Consider the following 15,216-nt stretch of genomic DNA (forward strand, 5'->3'; position numbering starts at 1 on the left):
TGTTCAGAAACCTTCTTCCTCTGACAGGTGTCAGAGCAACGGGAACTTTGCTGGATTTGTCTAGAATTCTCAGGGCCGGGCTTGCATTGCCTCAAGTCAGAAAATTCAGTCAAATGGTAGAGGGTGGAAAGGGATTGCAGACTTGTAAATCAGTCAGTCAATTATATTTATTTATTCATTCATTCAATCAATCAATCAATCAATCGTATTTATTGAGCACTTATTGTGTGCAGAGCACTGTAGTAAGTGCTTGGGAAGTACAAGTTGGCAACATATAGAGACAGTCCCTACCCAACAGTGGGCTCACAGTCTAAAAGGGGGAGACAGAGAACAAAACCAAACATACTAACAAAATAAAATAAATAGAATAGATATGTGCAAGTAAAATAAATAAATAAATAGAGTAATAAATATGTACAACGTATATGCATATATACAGGTGCTGTGGGGAAGGGAAGGAGGTAAGATGGGGGATAAATGATTCATTCAATCGTATTGAGCGCTTACTGTGTGGACAGCACTGTACTAAGCGCTTCGGAAGTACAAGTTGGTAACAAATAGAGACAGTCCCTACTCAACAATGGGCTCACAGTCTAGAAGGGGGAGACAGACAAGAAAACAAAACAGGCGGACAGGTGTCATCAGAATAAATAGAAATAAAGCTAAATGCACATCATTAACAAAATAAATAGAATAGTAAATATGTACAAGTAAAATAAATAGAGTAATAAATCTATACAAACATATATACAGGTGCTGTGGGGAGGGGAAGGAGGTAGGGCAGGGGGGATGGGGAGGAGGAGAGGAAAAAGGGGGCTCAGTCTGGGAAGACCTCCTGGAGGAGGTGAGCCCTCCGTAGGGCTTTGAAGGAAGGAAGAGAGCTAGCTTGCTGAGCACTTACTGTGTGCAGTATACTGTACTAAGCACTTGGGAGAGTACAGTATGTGGAAAGAGCCCAGGCATGGGAGTCAGAGGTCATGGGTTCTAATCCCGGCTCTGTCACTTGTCTGCTGTGTGACCTTGGGCATGTCACTTCACTTCTCTGTGCCTCAATTACCTCATCTGTAAAATGGGGATTAAGACTGAGCCCCACGTGGGACAACCCGATTACCTTGTATCTACCCCAGTGCTTAGAACAGTGCTTGGCACATAGTAAGCACTTAACAAATACCATAATTGTTATTATTATTATTCCCTCCTCACAAGGAGCTTAGCTCCTTGTGGGCAGGGATTCTGTCTACCAACTCAATTGCAATGCACCTTTCCTAAACACTAGTATAGTGCTCTGTACACAGTAATTACTCAATAAATACCACTGAGTAATGGAGTGCAGAACCAGAGTTGAGAAGCAGCGTGGCTCAGTGGAAAGAGCATGGTTTTGGGAGTCAGAGGTTGTGGGTTCAAATTCTGGCCCTGCCACTTGTCAGCTGTGTGACTTTGGGCAAGTCACTTAAATTCTCTGTGCCTCAGTTACCTCATTTGTAAAATGGGGATTAAGACTGTAAGCCCCATGTGGGACAACCCCTCCCCAGTGCTTAGAACAGTGCTTTGCACATAGTAAGCACTTAACAAATGCCATTATTATTATTATTAGAGACCTGGAGTGCTCTCCCTGCCCTGACATGTTGTCCCCCGACCCCTCCTTTAAATAATAATGATATTTGCTGCATACTTACTATGTGCCAAGCACAGTACTAAGCCCTGGGACAGATAGAAGATAATCAGGTCCCACATGAGAAGAATCAGAGTCATAAGCAAGAGACGCAGCATGTGTTTCTGAGATCTGTTTGACTGCAGTCTCGTGGAGCGGGCTGACAGAGATGAGCTGTTCACAAGTATTTCCGCTCTTGCCGACAGAAGTGTGGAAGGATGAAGAGATTAATCGGAGTGAGGTGATTTGAGGAAAGGTGATTTGAGAATACAAACTCAGAGAGGCCGCTGGTTGACACAACTGGAAGGCGGAGCTCAATCTGGGAAGGCCTCAATCAATCTAACAGTCAGTGGAATTTACTGAATGCCTTCTGGGTGCAGAGCCCTGTACAAAACACTTGGGAGAGTACGTTGGATTTAATAGACATGGTTCCTGCCCTGAAGGAGGTTTCAGTGTAGCTGGGGAGACAGACATTGAAATAAATTACAGGGTCTTCTGGGGGAGGTGAGATTTTTAGAGGGCTTTGAAGGTTGGGAGAGCCGTGGTCTGGTGGACTGACGAGGGAGTGAGTTCTGATTAAGGTTAGGGTTAGAGTGCGTTCCAGGTAGCATAAAGAGTTTGAGCAAGGGTCTGGAGGCCAGACCATCCAGGGAGAGTGCGATACAGTAGGATTGGTAGATATGCTCTCTGCCCTCCAGGAGCTTACTGTCTAGACAGTTGAGATGAGAAAGAGTCACAGTGAGATTAGTTTGGGAGGAGAAAAAAGTGCATTGTCCTTAAAGGCTGGCCTGAAAAAGTCTTCCTCAATTTCATATATCCTGGTCATCCTCTCCCACCCCCTCCTTCTGCTAATAGTCAACAGAAGTAACTGGTTGTGATTTCCACTTAGCAATCCCTGATTTTCATTTGGTGTTTGACCGGAAGCCAAAAACATATTTGAACTTCTGGCACTTCACTTCCGGGAAGGCTCCAATGGCCGATCTTGTCGGGTTGCCTTTGGCTACTGCGAAGCCCAAAACCTCACGCCCGCTCCACCAACACTTGGAAGAAAGCAGCTCTTTATCATTATTTGCAGTTGACCCGTCTCTGTCGACCGCGGAGGACAAAGCCATCTACCTGTTGGGAAATTCTCTCGGACTTCAACCCAAGAAAGTGAAGGCTTACCTGGAGGAGGAACTGGACAAGTGGGCCAGGATGTAAGCAATTGGATTCACAGGATCCCTAGGTGTCTTGGATCACGGTGGCTGGGAGGTTGTGGCGGAGGGACTTGGGTGACCTTAGGGTGGGAGGGGCTTGAATGACTCTATGGTGACAGATTCTCCATCTGGGGTGATCCAGGATTCCCTGCTTCCAATTGGGAGAGGGAGTTTGAGGAAAAGTGTGCTATTTTCCTCAAAGTCCCTTGGCTTTCGGGTCCGTGGGACTACATGTCGCATCATGCTGTGCACTCTAAGAGGTCAGACCAGGGGAGGCTGACTCAATCAGCTGGAAGAGATGCCATTTTAGGGAAATTATTTCTTGAAAATTGCCTAGATGTTTGTCCGAATTTGGGGGCCATCTAACCCAACCCAGATGTCGGGTTATTCAATTGCCAGAGATGCAGAAAGGGGGAAGGGGCTTTTGTGGGGAATAAAAAAAAAAGACTCAACTCCTCCCTCCAGCTGGGTAGACCTGCCCCACTCCATCCTAATTAATCAGTTGTTGGATTTAAAAGATTCTGCAATCATCATCAAGAACATTCAGGATTTATGGAGCATCTATTCTCTGCAGATTACTCTATCAACCACTTACATGGTACTGCCCTCAGGTCCCAGGATGTACCAAGTGCAATAATGAGCACTTACTCTAGTAGAGCACTGTGGTAGGGATTTGGAAACCTGCACAGTGATAATCAAAACTATATATTTATTGAGTGCCTATTGTATGCAGAGGATTGTTCTAAGCACATGAGAGTACAGTTAGTAGAAATAGTCTCTGCATTTAAGATGTTTACAATCTAGTGGGCGAAGTACCTACTAGGTAGAGAGCATGCAAATAATAATAACAATGTCTGTAACATCTGTTGATCACTTTTTTATGGAATTTAGTGTTTACTATGTGACAGGCACTGTTCTAAGATCTGGGGTAGATATAAGGTAATCAGGTTGGATACAGTCCATGTCCCACATAGGGCTCACCATTTTAATCCCCATTTTACAGATGAGGTAACTGAGGCACAGGGAAGTGAAGATATATTCCCAAGGTCATACAGCAGACAAGTAGTGGATTTAGGATTAGAACCCAGGTCCTCTTGACTCCTAGGCCCCTACTTTAACAACTAGGCCATGCTACTTCTCCTTTGCTTATAATAATAATAATAATGGCATTTATTAAGCACTTACTGTGTGCAAAGCACTGTTCTAAGCACTGGGGGGGTTACAAGGTGATCAGGCTGTCCCACGGGGGGCTCACAGTCTTAATCCCCATTTTACAGATGAGGGAACTGAGGCACAGAGAAGTGAAGTGACTTGCCTAAAGTCACACAGCTGACAATTGACAGAGCCGGGATTTGAACCCATGACCTCTGACTCCAAAGCCCGTACTCTTTCCACTGAGCCATGCTGCTTCTCAATATTATGCTTATTTTCTTATTATGCTGACTATGTGCCAAGCACTAAAGAGTTGCATAGGTAACAGGGTAATCAAGGCAGACACAGTCCCTACCCCTAACTAGGGCTTACTCTCATATTAGGTGGGAAAACAGGTACTGATCCCCCATTTTTTACAGGTGAGGAAACTGGAGCTCAGAGAAGTTAAGTGACTTGCCCAAGGTCACAGAGTAGGCAAATGACAGAGCTGGAATTTTAACCCGAGTCCTCCTACTCCCAGGCTTGAGCTCTTTCCACTAGGGTGCTTGTTGAATAATAACAGAGTTCCTAGCCTATGGTCTCATGGTTCTTAAAGGTGGAATAATGGGTGATTAAGGTAATAATAATAATAATAATAATAATAATGGGGGTATTTGTTAAGTGCTTACTATGTGCTAAGCACTGTTAGCACATAGAGAAGTATTAGCACATAGAGAAGCAGAGTGGCTCAGTGGAAAGAGCCCAGGCTTGCAAGTCAGAGGTCATGGGTTCTAATCCCAGATCTGCCACAGGCTTGCTGTGTGACCTTGGGCAAGTCACTTAACTTCTCTGAGCCTCAGTTACCTCATTTGTAAAATGGGGATAAAGACTGTGAGCCCCATATGGGACAACCTGATCACCCTGTATCCCCCCAGCACTTAGAACAGTGCTTTTCACGTAGTAAGCGCTTAACAAATGCCATCATTATCATCACTGTTCTCAGCGCTGGGCTAGATAGAAAGTAATCAGGTAGTCCCACGTGGGGCTCACAGTCTTCATCCCCATTTTACAGATGAGGGAACTGAGGCACAGAGAAGTGGTGACTTGCCCAAAGTCACACAGCTGACAGGTGGCGGAGGCGAGATTAGAACCCACGACCTCTGACTCCCAAGCCTGGGCTCTTTCCACTAAGCCATGCTGCTTCACTCAGCAGTAGTCACTTCTTGACCCAGGTTACATCTCAAGAAATCATTCTTCTCCTTCATGTAATTCCTTCACTACTCACCACTTCCCCCTTCCTTTCCCTTATAATTGTGCCAAGCTCTTTCCACTAGGCCACGCTGACTCTCACTCTGTCATCAGTGCTATTTATTGAGCACTTACCATGCACACTAAGCACTTGGTTTGTTCAGTATGACAGACCTGCCCACAATGAGCTTACAGCCTAAGACAGACAGCAATATGAATAAATGTTATATAATTTGTAGATATGAACACAAGTGCTGTGGGTCTGAGAATGGGCTGAATGTCAAATGCCAAAAGGCCACAAATCCAAGAGTGTGGACAATGCAGAACAGAGAGCGGGCCGGGGAAAAGAGGGTTTAATCAGGGCTTCTACTTGGCACTTAGCTGAGTGCCTTGGCAGAAGTCAACGGGGAGAAAATCTGTCATTATCTTCGGATCTACCCAGAGAAGAATGAGAATTCTGCAATGGGGGCGGGTGTCAGAAAGTCTCGAGGGAGAATGTGCCCACGTGAAATTGAGAATCAATTCCTCACAGACAGTTCCCCGTACGCTTGAATTGGAACGTGGAGTAGTACACATGACTCCCATTAGAAAGAAGAAAGAAGTTCAGGAGGCTGACCATTGCAGAGTCAGCGATGACCGATAAGTTCAAGCGAGGTTGGAATATCGGAGAGAAAAAAGTCAGCCCTATTAAAGAGAACACCGGGAGAATTAGAAGGGTTGAGTTAGAATCGTGAATGATGGGCTGGAGGAATGGTTAAGCGTATGAGAAGGTCATGGTTCTGGTCTTCCAAATGATCTTGGGCCCCATTGCTGGTGGTAGACCACATAACATAGTTTTTGGACTTCTCCCCCTCTGAAGGGATTCTTAAACCAGAACGATCCTCTGATGGCCAGGAGGGCCTAGATAGGGATAAATCATATGACCTCTCCCAATACTTTAGTTTTTATCATCGTTCTCAGTCCGCTGCCACTGCTCTGCAAGTGAGAGAGGCAAGTCTCCCAAGACAGTCCTAGAAGCAACACCACCTGAATCAACCTGAATCAATCGCTGCTTCTAATGGAGCTCCTACGCTGTGCGGCACACTGTGCTGAGCATTTGGGGGAGTACGGTAGAGGTGACGTGACCCCTGCCCTCAGGGATTATAAAATAATGGTCGAATAAGGGCTTACAAGGAGCAGATGTAAGTTATCACAATAATAATAATGATGGCATTTATTAAGCACTTACTACGTGCAAGGCACTGTTCTAAGCGCTGGGGAGGTTACAAGGTGATCTGGTCGTCCCACAGGGAGCTCACAGTCTTAATCCCCATTTTACAGTTGAGGTAACTGAGGCCCAGAGAAGTGAAGTGACTTGCCCAAAGTCACACAGCTGGCAACTGGTGGAGCCGGGATTTGAACCCATGACCCCTGACTCCAAAGTCCGGGCTCTTTCCACTGAGCTCAACCTGATTAGCTTGTATCAACTCCGGCACTCAGTACAGTGCCTGGCACCTAGTAAGTGCTTAACAGAAATGAGTTAAAAAAAAATGGTCCAAGGGAATGGCCTGTTTGAAGTTTTCATCTTCGGAATGGCCCCTCGATCGATCAATCAAAGCTATTTATTGAGCGCACTTTTTTATGGAATTTGGTGTTTACTATGTGACAGGCACTGTTCTAAGATCTGGGGTAGATATAAGGTAATCAGGTTGGATACAGTGCATGTCCCATATAGGACTCACCATTTTAATCCCCACTCAACAGAAGGGAAGACAAGCAATGCGGCCTAATGGATACAGCACAGGATCTGAGTTTTAACGGCAGCTCCACCAACTTGTCCGCTGTGCGACCTTGGGCAAGTCACCTCACTTCTAGCATAGTGGATAGAGCACAGGCCTGGAAGTCGGAAGGTCATGGGTTCTAATCTTGCTTCTGCAACTTGTCTGCCATGTGACCTTGGGCGAGTCACTTGAATTCTCCGTGCCTCAGTTACCTCATCTGTAAAATGAGATTAAAACTGTGAGCCCTATAGTAATTATAATAATGTTGGCATTTGTTAAGCGCTTACTATGTGCCAAGCACTGTTCTAAGTGCTGGGGTAGATACAAGGTTATTAGGTTGTCCCACTTGGGGTGCACAGTCTTCATCCCCATTTTGCAGATGAGGTAACTGAGGCCCAGAGAAGTTAAGTGACTTGCCCAAAGTCACACAGATGACAAGCGGCAGAGTTGGGATTAGACCCCACCCGATATGCTTATATCCACCCCACCACTTAGTACAGTGCCTGGCACATAGTAAGCACTTACTGAATACCATTCTCTATGACTGCTAATTCTGTTGTATTGTACTCTCCCAAGCACTAGGTAAGCACTCGATGAAAACAAATGATTGATTTTCTGTGCCTCAGTTACCTCATCAGTAAATGGTTTTTTTTTTAGCATTTATTAAACACTTACTATGTATGAAGCACTGTTAAGGCTGTGAGCCCCTTATGGGACATGGATTGGGTCCAATCTGAATAGCTTGTATCTTCTACAGCCAGGCATATAATAATGATGGCATTTGTTAGGCGCTTACTATGTATGAAGCACTGTTCTAAGTGCTGGGGGGCATGCAAGGTAATCAGGTTGTCCTATTTGGGGGGCTCAGTCTTAATCCCCATTTTACAGATGAGGGAACTGAGGCACAGAGAAGTTAAGTGACTTGCCCAAAGTCACACAGCTGACAAGTGGCTGAGGCGGGATTAGAATTTATGACCTCTGGGTCCCAAGCCCGTGCTCTTTCCACTGAGCCACGCTGCTTCTCTAGTAAGCACTTAACAAATACTGTAAAAAAAAAAAAGGAATTTTCATGATTTTCCTGCTGGTCCTGAAGACCCCTGAACTTTTTCAATCAATCAATAGTATTTTTTGAGCCATTGTACATTCATTCGTTCATTCAATCCTATTTATTGAGCACTTACTGTGTGCACAGCACTGTACTAAGCACTGATAAACAGACACATTCCGTGTCCACAACAAGCTTATAGAATAGAGGAGACAGACATTAATAAAAATAAATAAATTGCATCAAATTAGAGATAGGTACATTACTGTGTGTAGACCGCTGTACTAAGGGCTTGGGAGAGGACCACAAAAGCCCTGCCTTCAGGGTTCTACGGAGTCTTTTCTCCGGGATTATTAGGAAAGAAGGATGGGCATTACATCCCAGTGTTTTCTTTCATTGGGACAAAGAATCAATCAATCGTATTTATTGAGCACTTACAGTGTGCAGAGCACTGGACTGAAGAACGCGCTGGTCTACCTAAAACAGGAGGCAGAACATGGAGCTGCCATTTAATCTTGTCTTGTCAACATTTCCTCAGCCGTCTCAGAGCCCAAGCCAGGCAAGGACAATATGCCCGCCTTTATCTATGTCTCTTTTATGACCCCGGGCTGGGGGTGGGAGGAGGAGGAACCGAGGCAGGAGGATCTTCGAATGATGTACAGGACAGGAAATGCCAACAGCAGTGCGGTCTGAATGTATCCCGAAAGATTATCGCCCCCGGAGTCTACCAGCGTTGGAGTAGGGTGGCGTTATGTCCTGGGTTATAAATTCTCTGAAGCAGAGCCTAGAATTTTACTACCTAAATGTAATAAGATGTATAGTGCCATCAGCAAAGGCTATAGACTTCTGTGTGATTAAAATAAAAAAGGGTCCCGGGATCTGCCTTTAACTAGCATTTAACGATAATGATTTTTGTCTTTAGCATTTATATTGGAAGTCAGGAGAGGGGCAGACTGCGGGCTAGCCAATAATGATAGGAATAATAATAACCAGCAGGCCCCTCCCTCCTCCCTCGGGGGGCTGGCCCCACAACGGGCCATCCCCAAGCCCATAGACGCTCCCCCACGACAAGCTCGCCGCCACCGTCCTCACGACAACTCGGAAATGAGTTTTGAAATTGTATTCCACGCCACGTGCCGATGAGGCGGGCCCCTCTTTGCCCTGAATGCTCATTAAGAGAAGTGGCGAAATCAGAAACTGGGGGAGCGATTCAGAGAAGCGGTGAGGGCTAGTGGAAAGAGCCCCGGCTTGGGAGCTCTGCCACTCTGACCGCTGGGTGACCTTGGACAAGTCACTTCACTTAGCCGTAAAATGGGGATCTGAAACCTGTTCTCCATCCTACGTAGACTGTGAGCCCTCTGTGGGACTGGGACTGTGTCCAACCTGATTGACTTGAATGTACCCCAATGCTTAGAGCGGTGCTCGGCACATAGTGAGTGTTTAAGGAATACTATAATCGTCGGACTTTCAGAAGTGATAGCACCTCCCAGCCTGATGGGTTTACGCGGTGACGTCCAACCTGAAATCTCGGAGCACCCGTGTCTTTGGGCATTCACTGCAGGCAGCTGGAAGGCCTGGAGTTGGGGTGGGGGTGAGGAGGAGAGCCCTTTACGAGAGATGAGGGCAAGCTGGACAAACGCCACCTCTGAGGGGACAACAGTCCCCTCTAATTGACCCCGGATTGCAAGGAGCACCTCCATTTTATCATTCGCTTCCAAGCACTTAGGACATTTCTCTGCACACAGTAAGAGCTCAATAAACATCTTTGATTGATCGATCAGAGGGGCCATTTCCGAAGATGAAGATGAAAACTTCAAACAGGCCATTCCCTTGGACCATTTTTTTTTTTAACTCATTTCTGTTAAGCACTCACTAGGTGCCAGGCACTGTACTGAGTCCCGGAGTAGATACAAGCAAATCAGGTTGAACGCAGTCCATCTCCCAAGTGGGACTTCTAGTCTTAGACTCCATTTTGCAGAGGAGGTAGCCAAGGCCCAGAGAAGTTAAATGACTTGCCCAAGGTGACAAAGCAAGCAACTGAGAAGCAGCGTGTCTTAGAGCAGAAGCCCAGAGTTGGGAGTCAGGGGGCGTGGGTTCTAATCCCGGCTCTGCCACTTGTCTGCTGTGTGACCTTGGGCAGGCCACTTAACTTCTCTGTGCCTCAGTTACCTCATCTGTAAAATGGAGATAAAGACTGTGAGCCCCACGTGAGGCAATTTGATTACCTTGTATCCACCCCAGCACTTAGAACGGTGCTTGGAACATAGTAAGTGCTTAACAAATACCATCATTATTATTATTATTATTATTATTATTATCATTATTATTATTATTATTATTGTAATTATGTGGCAGAGCTGAGATTGGGTCCATTCCATCCTCTTTCCACTAGGCCATGCCATCCCTGGCACCCTCAGGATCTGTGACTGAATAATAATAATAACGATGGCATTTGTTAAGCGCTTACTATGTGCCAAGGACTGCGCTGGGGTAGTTACAAGGTAATCCGTTGTCTCACGTGGGGCTCACAGTCTTAATCCCCATTTTACAGAGAAGGGAACTGAAGCACAGAGAAGTGAAGTGACTTGCCCAAGGTCACACAGCAGACAAGTGGCAGAGCCGGGATTAGAACCCATGACCTCTGACTCCCAAGCCCGTGCTCTTTCCATTAAGCCACGCTGCTTCTCAATAAGCAGGGTTAGTGCCAGACGGGAGGGCCAGTGCGTACAATACAGCCCATGCCAACTTTGGCAAACACTCCCAGGATGGGCACCGGTAGTTACCCACACTATGAGCTCTCACGCCAAGAGCTGGAATGATGGAATGCCAACTGAACCCTGGACCATAAGGGACTCCCATTCCATGCAGGGAGGACCCACCCTGGACCCTATAGAAAATGTCAGAGGACCCCTGTAACCTAGTGGAAGCAGCAGGGACTGAGAGTCAGGAGCCTTGAGTTCAAATCCCAGCTCCACCACCTGCCTATTAGTCATAATTATAACTGTGGTGTGTGTTAAGCACCAAACCCTAAATGAAGGTCTGGGGCCAAATATGCTAGAAGCGGGTCTGACTTAGCCTCTGTCCCACATGGGACACAAAGTCTGAGTGGGAAGGAAAACAGGCATTTAAATCTCAGTTTACAGAGGCAGAAACTGGGGCACAGGAATGTGAAGTGAAATGCCCAAGGTTACACAGCAGGTAAGTGGTGGAGCTGGGATTTTTTATATTTTTTATGGCATTTATTAGGTGCTTACTATGTACAAAGCAAAGTGCTGGGGAGGTTACAAGGTGATCAGGTTGTCCCTGGGGGGGCTCACTTCTTAATCCTCATTTGTAAAAAATTTGTACCTGAGGCACAGAGAAGTTAAGTGACTTGCCCAAAGTCACACAGCTGACAATTGGCAGAGCTGATTTGAACCCATGACTTAATAATGGTATTTATTAAGCACTTACTATGTGCAAAGCAGTGTTCTAAGCGCTGTGGAGGTTACAAAGTGATCAGGTTGCCCCATGGGGGGCTCACAGTCTTAATCCCCATTTTACATTTTTCCCCCTCTCCCCCTCTCCCCTCTCTCCCCCTTGTCCCCCTCTCCATCCCCCCATCTTACCTCCTTCCCTTCCCCACAGCACCTGTATATATGTATATATGGTTGTACATATTTATTACTCTATTTATTTATTTATTTATCTTACTTGTACATTTCTATCCTATTTATTTTATTTTGTTGGTATGTTTGGTTCTGTTCTCTGTCTCCCCCTTTTAGACTGTGAGCCCACTGTTGGGTAGGGACTGTCTCTATGTGTTGCCAATTTGTACTTCCCAAGCGCTTAGTACAGTGCTCTGCACATAGTAAGCGCTCAATAAATACGATTGATTGATTGATTGATGAGGAAACTGAGGCCCAGAGAAGTTGCGACTTGCCCGAATTGGTGGAGCTGGGATTTGAACGCATGACCTCTGACACCAAAGCCCGGGCTCTTTCCATCATCATCATCAATCATCAATTGTATTTATTGAGCGCTTACTATGTGCAGAGCACTGTACTAAGCACTTGGGAAGTACAAATTGGCAACATATAGAGACAGTCCCTACCCAACAGTGGGCTCACAGTCTAAAAGGGAGAGACAGAGAACAAAACCAAACATACCAACAAAATAAAATAAATAGAATAGATATGTACAAGTAAAATAAATAATAAATAAATAGAGTAATAAATATGTACAAACATATATACAGGTGCTGTGGGGAAGGGAAGGAGGTAAGATGGGAGGGATGGAGAGGGGGACAAGGGGGAGAGGAAGGAAGGGGCTCAGTTTGGGAAGGCCTCCTGGAGGAGGTGAGCTCTCAGTAGGGCCTTGAAGGGAGGAAGAGAGCTAGCTTGGCGGATGGGCAGAGGGAGGGCATTCCAGGCCAGGGGGATGACGTGGGCCGGGGGTTGATGGCGGGACAGGCGAGAACGAGGTACGGAGAGGAGATTAGGAGATTTCCACTGAGCCACATTGCTTCTCTAGCCGTCTCTCCTAACTCCCAAGGGCCGTGCTTTTTTCACTAGATGCATGCAACTGCCCCCGTGAAATGTCAGAGGCCGAGTCTCCTGGGACGGAGAGCGACTCATTTTCGGCTCCTTTCTGTTTCAGGGGAGCTTTTGGGCATGAATTCGGACGGCGTCCTTGGATTACAGGGGACGAGTGCATTGTGGGGCTCATGGAAAGCATCGTGGGTAAGTACCACATCGGTAACCCTGGCAACGGCATCCCTTCTTCCTAACTCTCAGTGGTAGCAGTAGAAGAGATTGTTTTGCTTTTTTTTTTTTTTGACTCCTTGGTGCTTTTATTTCCTACCTTCCAACGTTTGGAGGCTGACCCTAGTGCTGATGGAATGAACACACATAGAATTGCAGCGGGAGGATCTGAGATCATGAACAATGAAGAGACTCTATTGAGACCACATCGCCAAGGAGAGAGATTGCTCGAGGAGAAGATAAAAGAAAATAGAAACCATGATAAGAGGTGTGGGGGATGAGGATATCTTGCTTTGTGTTTTCTTTATCTCTGTTCAAACAGGAAACAACAAAATTAATGTTCTCTAGGGGTGCACCACGGAGGGAGAAGAATTCTTCTCCCCTCAGCAGGTTTCAGACAGATTGACCTAGATTGAAATCTTTCAGGCTATTTGGTGCTACTATGCTTCCCATAGCTTTCCCCTCTAAGAGGAAGTCCTTGCTCTGGAAAGGTGACTAGTATTAAGAAGATTCGCTGTGCCTCTAATTCCCCATCCTACTTCAAATTGGTGGTGAGGGCCCAGTCCAAGGGATCGGTGTGAGTCTCAGGTAATTACTAATTATGGAATTTGTTAAGCGCTTACTATGTGCCGAGCACTGTTTTAAGCGCTGGGTTAGATACAAGGTAATCAGGTTGTCCCACGTGGGGCTCACAGTCTTAGTTCCCATTTTACAGATGAGATAACTGAGGCACAGAGAAGTTAAGTGAGTTGCTCAAAGTCGCACAGTTGGTAAGTGGCAGAGCCGGCATTAGAACCCATGATCTCTGAGTCCCAAGCCCATGCTCTGACCACTAAGCCACACTGCTTCTCTGCTTCCTCTAATTAACTCATTTCTCTGGGTTAAATTGACAGCCAGTCAGTGGTTGTGCAGAACACTGGCCTAGTGGAAAGAGGACGGGCCTTGGAGTCAGAAGGTCATGGGTTCTAATCCTGGCTTCGCCACTTGTCTGCTGTGTGACCTTGGGCAAGTCACTTCACTTTTCTGTGCCTCAATTACCTCATCTGTAAAGTGGGAATTGAGACTGTGAGCCCCAGATGGGACAGGGACCACGTCCAACCCGATTTACTTGTATCCACCCAGTGCTTAGTTCAGTGCCTGGCACATAGTAAGTGCTTAACAAATACGATTATTATTATTATTATTATTGTTATCCCTCCATCTCCCACTCTAGACTCTAAGCTTGTCATAGGCAGAGAACATGTCTACTAACTCTGTAATATGCTTTCAAGCACTTAGTACAGTACTCTGCACACAGTAAGTACTTAATAAATGCCGTCAGTTGATTATGGTTCACTCCTCCAAGGTCCTTGAAAGGAGGGGTGGGAGTCTACCAACTCTATTGTATTGTACAGTGCTCTAGACACAATAAGCTCTCAATCAATACTATTGATTGATCGATGAAATGAATTGCACATGCTAACCACCATCTAAATGAGAAAGAAAAATTATTTTGTTAATTTGAACCAATCCCCTTCAGAAGTAATAATAACATCTCTGAAGCATTTACTGGTAGCAATGCACTAAGGTAAGCATTTAAGAAATATAAAATTTATTTTTTGCCCACAAAGAGCTTCACACTCTAATGTGACACACAGGCAGAAGGGAGACTCCTCTGCCTTTTTTTTGTGTGGTGTTTGTTAAGCAGTTACTGTGTCCCAGGCACTGTACTAAGCACTGGGGTAGATACAAACTAATCAGGTTGGACACAGTCCCTGTCCCACAAGAGGCTCATAGTCTTAATTCCCACTTTACAGATGAGGTAACTGAGGCACAGACTAGGACGAGACTTGCCCTAGGTCACACAGCAGACAAGGATTAGAACTCAGGTCCTCTCGACTCCCAGTTTGGGGCTCTTTCCACTAGGCAGTGTTGGCCTCCCTCACAAGTTTTCAGAAACATCAGGTGTGTTAATTTTATTCCTGGTTAGATAAGATTAGGGGTGTTGTGAACTCCAGGGAATTAAATGAAGTCAACCATCCTGTTTATCTGTTTTTTGCGTGAACTGTTCATGACCCAGGATTCCAACCACTTTTGGGTGTGACCTTCCCAAGAAAATCATTCAGTCAATCAATGCTATTTATTGAGCACTTACTGTATGCAGGACACCGTACTAAGCACTTGGGAGAGTACACTACAGCAGCGGTGATAGTCACATTCCCTGCCCACAAGGATCTTACAGTCTAGAGGGGGAGACAGACATTAATACAAAACCTGCGAGTTCAGGCCCAGAACATACTACCAGAGCATTCCAAAGACCGGAGTCATCTGGGATCGACAGGATAGAGTGGAAAACTCAGCCGATGATCCAGTTGCACTATGAGGGGCGGGTTTGTTCTTGTGAGTATTTGTTAGAATCACTTTGGGGAACATAGATGACTATTTATTGAAGTGGAAGGAACTG

General features: G+C 45.8%; 1 protein-coding gene across 1 annotated transcript in view; it reads left to right on the forward strand.

The window, feature by feature from the left end:
- The window catches only part of KYNU (kynureninase), a 77,548-nt gene that overhangs the window by 13,273 nt on the left and 49,059 nt on the right, over window positions 1-15,216 (forward strand). Inside the window, exons 3-4 of the mRNA XM_038751461.1 lie at window positions 2,727-2,847; window positions 12,670-12,752. Of these exons, the coding sequence (XP_038607389.1) occupies window positions 2,727-2,847; window positions 12,670-12,752 (204 nt within the window). The remainder of the gene's footprint in view (window positions 1-2,726; window positions 2,848-12,669; window positions 12,753-15,216) is intronic.

Source organism: Tachyglossus aculeatus, chromosome 9, assembly GCF_015852505.1.
Source record: "Tachyglossus aculeatus isolate mTacAcu1 chromosome 9, mTacAcu1.pri, whole genome shotgun sequence".
NCBI lineage: Eukaryota > Metazoa > Chordata > Mammalia > Monotremata > Tachyglossidae > Tachyglossus > Tachyglossus aculeatus.